General features: G+C 66.0%; 1 protein-coding gene across 6 annotated transcripts in view; it reads right to left on the minus strand.

Annotated features, from left to right (window-relative positions):
• Positions 1-7,481, minus strand: part of SBF1 (SET binding factor 1) — a 28,328-nt gene that overhangs the window by 13,429 nt on the left and 7,418 nt on the right. For all 6 annotated transcript variants that reach the window (XM_042020329.1, XM_042020330.1, XM_042020326.1 and 3 more), the window contains 12 exons: positions 6,894-7,007; positions 5,732-5,860; positions 5,131-5,229; positions 4,276-4,480; positions 3,787-3,899; positions 2,910-3,059; positions 2,741-2,809; positions 2,140-2,298; positions 1,571-1,830; positions 743-915; positions 454-527; positions 171-366 (listed from right to left, as the gene is read on the minus strand). In XM_042020329.1, the coding sequence (XP_041876263.1) occupies positions 171-366; positions 454-527; positions 743-915; positions 1,571-1,830; positions 2,140-2,298; positions 2,741-2,809; positions 2,910-3,059; positions 3,787-3,899; positions 4,276-4,480; positions 5,131-5,229; positions 5,732-5,860; positions 6,894-7,007 (1,741 nt within the window). The remainder of the gene's footprint in view (positions 1-170; positions 367-453; positions 528-742; positions 916-1,570; positions 1,831-2,139; positions 2,299-2,740; positions 2,810-2,909; positions 3,060-3,786; positions 3,900-4,275; positions 4,481-5,130; positions 5,230-5,731; positions 5,861-6,893; positions 7,008-7,481) is intronic.

Genomic DNA, 7,481 nt, shown 5'->3' on the forward strand with positions numbered 1-7,481 from the left:
CCCTGCTCCCCAGGGATCACTGACCCTCCTCCAAAGGGATCACTGACCCTGCTCCCCAGGGATCACTGACCAGCCCCCTCCACCCCAGGGATCACTGACCAGCCCCCTGTTCCCCAGGGATCCCCAATCCCCCCCTGCTGCCCCCCCTTTCTGAGGCCGCAGCCCCTCACCCAGGGGGTCGGTGGGGGTTCCCTTGAAGATGATCCTGTAGGTGGTGAGGAACACGGCCCCCTCTGCGGGGAGCAGGGGGGGCCCCCCGACGCTGCCCCCGGCCGCCTCCTCGCGCCCGTCCGGCATCAGGTACACGCGGAGCCCCTCCATCACACACTCCTCCCCCAGCAGCAGGTTGGGCCGCAGCAGCTTTGGCTGGGGGGACAACGGGGGGCTCAGGCTCGTGGGAAGGGTCTCCCAGCCCCCAGGGCTCCCATCCCAGCCCAGCAGCGCGCTCCCTACCTTCTGGATGGGAGGGAGCCTCTTGCTCTCCCTGTGCACGGCGTCCAGGGTCTCGATGTGCATCTGCACGATGTCTGTGGGATGGGGGTGAGTCCTGCCCTGCCCAAATCCCACCTGCCCCTGCCCAAATCCCATCCTGCCCTGCCTGAATCCCACCCTGCCCAAATCCTGCCCCGCCTTTCCCAAATCCACCCTGCCTTTCCCAAATCCCACCCCGTCCCACCCAAACCCCACCCTGCCATCTCCCGCTGCTCCTGCAGGACCCCCGTGCCCATCCCTGTGTCCTCACCCGGGATCATGACGTGCAGCCCCTTGAGGTGCTCGTTGGTGACGCCGCTCTCGGTGCACACCTTGTCCACGAAGCGGTTGATGAACCTCACCACGGAGTTGGCCACGTCCGAGCTCTCGGCGTCCTCGAAGCCGCTCTCGGTGTCGTAGCTCTCGGCCACGCTGCCCGCGATGCTTCCCCAGGGAAACAGGGAAGGGTCAGCCCAGGACAGCCCAGCCCAGCTGCGGCCACGGCCAGGAACAGCCCCGGCCAGGGGCCACTCCCAGCATGGAGCCGGGAGAGCTCCCACTCCTGATATGGACACAGCAGAGCCCCCACTCTTCATATCCCAGGAGAGCTCCCAGTGCTGATATGGATCCAGGAGAGCTCCCACTCGTGATGAAACCCCAGGAGAGCTCCCAGTGCTGATACGGACCCAGGAGAGCTCCCGCTTGTGACAGAAACCCAGGAAAGCTCTCACTCCTGGAAAACCCAGGAGAGCTCCTGCTCCTCATAGGAACACAGGAGAGTCCCTACTCCTGGTAGGATACCAGGAGAGCTCCCACTCCTGACAGGAGTCCAGGATTGTTCCCACTCCCAGCATGGAGCCAGGAGAGCTCCCACTCCCAGAAACCCCACCCTGGGCACCACAATCCGCCTCAATCCCGACATAACCCTGGAATCCCGGCATGGTTAGGATTGCAAGGAACCCTTACAGCCCATCTGGTCCAGCCCCGCTCAGAGAGCAGGAACGTCCTTCCCTGACAGCAGCCGAAGGCCCGGCACACCCCGGGAGCTCTGTCCCAGCTCGGGTCACTGCGGTGCCCCCGGTGTCCCCAGCCTGGGCACCTGTTGGTGACGAAGCTGTTGCTGACGCTCTCCACGTCGCCCAGCCCGGAGCTGCGGAGCAGGCGGTTCTTGCTGGTGTCCAGGGGCAGGAGCAGGTAGCTCATCCTGTTGGCGTAGTGGATGGCCTGGCTGAACACCGTGCTCTCCTCCTTCTGGATCAGCTCCTGCTGCTTCTCCCGGCTCATGGTGGGCCACAGCCGCAGCTGCTCCGACGCGATCTCCAGCGCGGACTTGGCCTCCTGTGGCTCCTCCGCGCTCTCCTGGAGCAGTGGGAAGGGGATGGGGGCTGTCTGCACGGACAGACACGCAGGGATCTCCCAGAACTGGGGTGCAGCCCCTCATCCTCATCTGAGCAGGCGGCCCAGAGCAGGCAGCTGGAACGGGATTCCCAGAGCAGCTGGGGCTGCCCCTGGATCCCTGGCAGTGGCCAAGGCCAGGCTGGACATTGGGGCTGGAGCAGCCTGGCACAGTGGGAGGTGTCCCTGCCATGGCAGGGCTGGCACTGGAGGGGCTCTGAGCTCCCTTCCCACCCAGCCCTTAGGGAAGAGCTCTCCTGGGCCCCCCCTGACCTGCTCCGTGTGGTTCTCCTCGGCGCTGTCCAGGTACAGGGCCCGGATGTGGTTCTGGACGTCGCAGTAGAACATGGCCTCCCAGAACTGGATGTTGGTCCACACCACGTGCTCCTGCACGCAGCTGTAGGCGAACTGGGTGATGCCAGGGCTCAGTTTCTGTGCAGGGAGGTGGAAAAGGTCCATACAAACACAGCCTTTGTGCCCAGCTCTCTGCTCAGGTACCCCTGCTCCCGGCCCAGCCGCTGGGAAAGCCCTGGGCAGGCAGGAGGGATGTCTGCACCACAGCTCCTCCAGCCTTCCCTCAAAATTCTCTTGCCCAGCGCCCACCCAGAGCCTGCAGGGCCCTGTGACACTGTTTTAGGGGAGGTAGAAGCTCATCCCAGCCCAGCCTGAGCACGGGATCAAGCTGGCATTCCAGAGCTACCCCTTCCCGCAGGTGTTGCAGCCTCCCCGGGAGCCTCAAGCCAGTCTGGGGTGGGAGGGAAAGTTCTGTAGAGGTTGAGAAGTCCCACAGGGACACCTCCCTGCAGCCTCTGCCACCTCCAGGCATCCTGAGGGCGCCGGGGTGGGGACACCGTGGTCACTCGTGGTCACTCACCCTGCAGAAGGCGGTGACCAGCGGCAGCAGGGCGGCGGCGATGCCGTGCTCGTCCATGGCCGTGCAGTCCTGTGGGAGGAGCGGGGGTGACGAGGGGACTCGGCCCCCGTTCCCGGGCCATCCCTGCCGTGGTGTCCCACGGGAAGAAGAGCCCCTGGCCCCGCCCTACCTGGAGGCAGCAGTTCATCATGCGGATGACGAAGTCGAACTGCTGGTGGTCCAGTACGGCGCGGTTCTGCTGCACGTGCAGGTGCAGCTCCTGCGTCAGGCAGTGCCGGGCGGCCCGGCCCTTCATGGCACGCAGCACCGCCGGGAACAGCTGTGGGAACGGGGTTTAGGGGCTGGGATGGGGCCCGGGACAGTGGGACAGCGCGGGTGCACGCCGGCTGTCGCGGGATGCGCTCAGACGTGGAGATGAACCAGGGAAAAATTCCAGGTGTGGCTGGCTGGACACAGCCGAGGAGGAGGGGGAGGAGCCCGGGGGCACTGGGAGATGGAGGAATAGTGCTGAGCTGGTGTGGAGCCCCCGCCAAAATCCCAGGAACACGAGGAGGGGGACACGTCCCGGGTCAGTAGTGGCCATGGCAGTGCTGGGGAATGGGGGACTTGGTGGTCCCAGAGGGATTCCCAATCCAAGTGGCTCCACGGTTCTGCTACTGAGGTGGGAGTGGGGCTCTGCTCCCAGGGAACAGGGACAGGAGGAGAGGGAACGGCCTCAGGCTGGGCCAGGGGAGGGGCAGGGTGGGCATCAGGGACATTTTCCATCCCGGAAAGGATTTTCCAGCCCTGGCACGGGGATGGAGTACCCATCCCTGCAGGGATTTCAAAGCTGTGTGGATGTGGCACTTTGGGGACAGGGGCAGCAGTGGCCTGGGCAGTGCTGGGGATGGTTGGACTGGATGGGCTCCGAGGCTTTTCCACCCTCAGCGACTCTGTGATTCCATGGCCTTTTGACCCTCAGCCAACCAGCAGGACGTGCACACGGACAGGAACATCCCCTCCAGCCCCAGAGGACAGCGACCCCCCCAGCTCAGCCCCCTCCTCACCTTTTTGGCCTCCAGCATCTTGTTCTCGAAGACGTAGGAGATGCAGTTCCTGACCACCTCCAGGCGCCGGGCGCTGTTGGCCAGGGCGTTCCCGTTGCGCTCCAGGATGGCAGCTGGGAACAGATTCCGGTCAGTGCAGGCAGGGTGGGACCTGCACCCCTGGGGGGACACGGTGTCCCCCTCTCCCTGAGGCCGCGGGGCCTTCGGGGGTGTTGAGGGCCCCTGGGGAGCTGAGGACCCCACGGGGCAGAAGTTACCAGGGATGGAGGTGCTGCTTCTCCATGTTTTGCTCCCATGGTGTGACCCGGAGCCAGCAGCCCCCAGGACAGGGTCCCCCATGCCCCACACACCCATGGGGGTCCCGAGGGCACCATGGCCTCCAGCAGCCCCCAGGACAGGGTCCCCCGTGCCCCACACACCCATGGGGGTCCCGAGGGCACCATGGCCTCCAGCAGCCCCCAGGACAGGGTCCCCCTGTGCCCCACGTACCGATGGGGGGTCCCGAGGGCACCATGCACTTCTTCTCGGCCTTGACGGCCGGCGGGGCCGTCTGCAGCTTGGCCGTGGCCTGGTCGATGATCCACTGCACGGTGCCCTCGTCCAGGCGCGGGAAGGGCTTCTGGTGCAGGCGCAGGTGGCAGCCCTCGGTGGGCTTCTGCACCTTGTGCATGGTCACCGCGGGGTACGGGTTCTCCTGCGCAGGGACGGCCCCCGAGGTCACCGCATGTCCCCTCCTGGGACAGGAGCCCTCAGCCCCCCGCTCTGCTCCCAGCTGCGGTCTGCAAGCCCCGGGATCTGCTGCCACGAGCCAAGGGCCACCAGGAGCTCCGTCCTCGCCAGCCGAGGCTCCCAGGGGCACTGCTGCCTTCAGGTGCCACTGGAAACCTTGGGCAGGGCCAGGGGAGGGGCAGGGTGGGCACCAGCAGGAATTTCCCCATGGAAAGGGTGCTCAGGCCTTGGCAGGGGCTGCCCAGGGAGCTTTGGAGTGCCCATCCCTGCAGGTGGCCAAGGAATTCCTGGAGGTGGCACTGAGGGCTCTGGGCTGGGGCCAAGGTGGGGATGGGGCACAGCTGGGACTGGATGGGCTGGGAGGGCTTTTCCAGCCTTAGGGATGATTCTGGGATTCTGTGATTCTATAAAACCAGGGAATCCCACTCCCAGGACCTCTGGGCACAGGAAGATGTGCCTGACCACAGTGACAGTGCAAGGAGGGACAGGATCCATCACCACAAGCTTATGGAGGGGGGACAGAGTGACCAGAGTGACCAGGACTCCAGCCCCGACTCTCCCTGCCCCGTATCCCCCAGCACATTCCCGCTCCTGCCCAGGGGCTCCAGGACTCACGTTCTTGTAGAGTTTCTCCGCCAGCTCCTTGATGTGCCTCAGGATTTTCTGCTTGTTCCCCTCCTCCGCCTTCATGCGCTTCACCTCATAGGCCACGAGCTGGGGAGCACAGGGGTGACAGGAGCAGCTCCAGCACCTCTCCCAGAGCCAGGGCCCTGGCAGATCCCACTCGGGCCCCGGCAGATCCCACTCGGGCCCCAGGAGATCCCACTCGGGCCCCGGCAGACCCCACTCGGGCCCCAGGAGATCCCATTCGGGCCCTGGCAGATCCCACTCAGGCCCCAGGAGATCCCACTCGGGCCCCGGCAGATCCCACTCGGGCCCCAGCAGACCCCACTCGGGCCCCGGCAGATCCCACTCGGGCCCCGGCAGATCCCACTCGGGCCCCGGCAGACCCCACTCGGGCCCCGGCAGATCCCACTCGGGCCCCGGCAGATCCCACTCGGGCCCCGGCAGACCCCACTCAGGCCCCGGCAGATCCCACTCGGGCCCCAGCAGACCCCACTCGGGCCCCGGCAGATCCCACTCGGGCCCCGGCAGATCCCACTCGGGCCCCAGGAGAGCCGGGGATGCGGGGAGCGGAGCTGCCCCAGGGCCTCACCTCGTCGAAGAGGTCGATGGGGCGATAGGGAGCCCCGCGCTCGGTGACGAAGCCGGCGAAGGCCATGCCCTCAAGCACCTTGGTGAGGAAATCGTCCTCCGTGAGCCCCCGCTGGCCCAGGAACGCCGCCTGCAAAGGGAGCGGCGCCGTCAGCGGCGCGGGTGACACCGGGCGAAGGACGGGCGCCTGGGTGGCACTGGGACGGTGTCACCTCCTTCCCTGTGCCAGCCGGGCACAGCAGCGACAGCGCTGGCACGGGAAGCTGAGCCTCTGGCCCACGGCAGCAGGACAAGGGGCAAGGGAAGGGCTCTGGTGTCACTTCGGTGTGCAGAGGCAGAACACGGGGACGTGGGGACAGAGGAACTCCGGGATATGAGGGCACAGGGACAGAGGAATACAGGGCCAGAGGGACTCGGGGGCACAGGGACTCAGGGACACAGAGGGATACAGGGCCAGAGGGACTCAGGGGCACAGGGACATGGGGACACAGGGACAGAGGGACTCAGGGACACAAAGACACAGGGATACAGGGACATGGGGACACAGGGCCAGAGGGACTTGGGGGCACAGGGACACGGGGACACAGAGGGATACAAGGCCAGGGGAGCTCAGGGGCACAGGGACATGGGGATACAGGGCCAGAGGGACTCAGGGGATACAGGGACACAGGGATACAAGGCTACAGGGACTCAGGGGCACAGGGACACGGGGACAGAGGGACTCAGGGACACGGGGATACAAGGCCAGAGGGACTCAGGGACACAGGGACAGAGGGATACAAGACCAGAGGGACTCGGGGGCACAGAGATACAGGGACATGAGGATACAGGGACACAGGGACACAGGGCCAGAGGGACTCAGGGGCACAGGGACACAGAGACACAGGGATACAGGGACTCAGGCACACAGAGCCAGAGGATTTCAGCTGCTCCCTCAGCAGTGCCAAGACCTCCCAAAATCCCCAGCTCCAGGCCGGGAGCATCCGAACACACCAGGGCACGAGCAGGGAAGCGCTGCCTGCTCCGGGAGACCTCGGGACGCTCAAGGACAAACACGGGATGCAGGTGGGCCCGGCGGGGATGTCGGGGAGGTCACTGCCTGGAAAGCCGGGATTGTTTCCAGGATTCAGCCCGGCTCATCCCGGCCCGGACAAGGCCCTCACCTTGTGGAAGCGGATGACGGGCTCGGGGTGGATGCGGATGATGTGCAGGCACCAGCGGTAGCCCTGCAGCAGCTGAGCAAACAGGCGCAGGAACACGGCCCGGATCTCCTTGTCCTGGAACAGGGAAGCACAGCCTGGGCTTGTGGGGCACGGGGTGTGGACGGGGCAGCTCCCAGGGCAGGAATTTCCCCCAGCACGGGATCAACCCCGGGGTGAGGGCAGGGAACGCGGCTGAGATTCCAGGGAAAAGGGACACGGCAGCCTGGACTCACTGCTCTGCCCCCCCCCCGGAGCTGCACAGGGAGGAGAGGGAGCTCTACAGCTCCAGGAATGCTGGAAGCCCAAACATTCCCTGTCTGCTGCAGCCCGGCCGTGAATCTGGAGCCCACGGCACTGCAGGATCCAGGCACAGCTCAGAGCAGCAGCCTTGGATGGACACAGGGCTGGACTGGTGCCCCAAGAACCGGGGTGTCCCTGGGGAGCAGGGCCCCTGTCCGAGATCCGGGGTGTCCCCGGGGAGCAGGGCCCCTGTCCAAGATCTGGGGTGTCCCTGGGGAGCAGCCCCACCCAGGGCCCCTGTCCAAGATC

The sequence above is a fragment of the Corvus kubaryi genome, unplaced genomic scaffold, assembly GCF_017639235.1.
Source record: "Corvus kubaryi isolate FWS band 111438036 unplaced genomic scaffold, C.kubaryi_AGA036_p1.0 36956, whole genome shotgun sequence".
Lineage (NCBI taxonomy): Eukaryota > Metazoa > Chordata > Aves > Passeriformes > Corvidae > Corvus > Corvus kubaryi.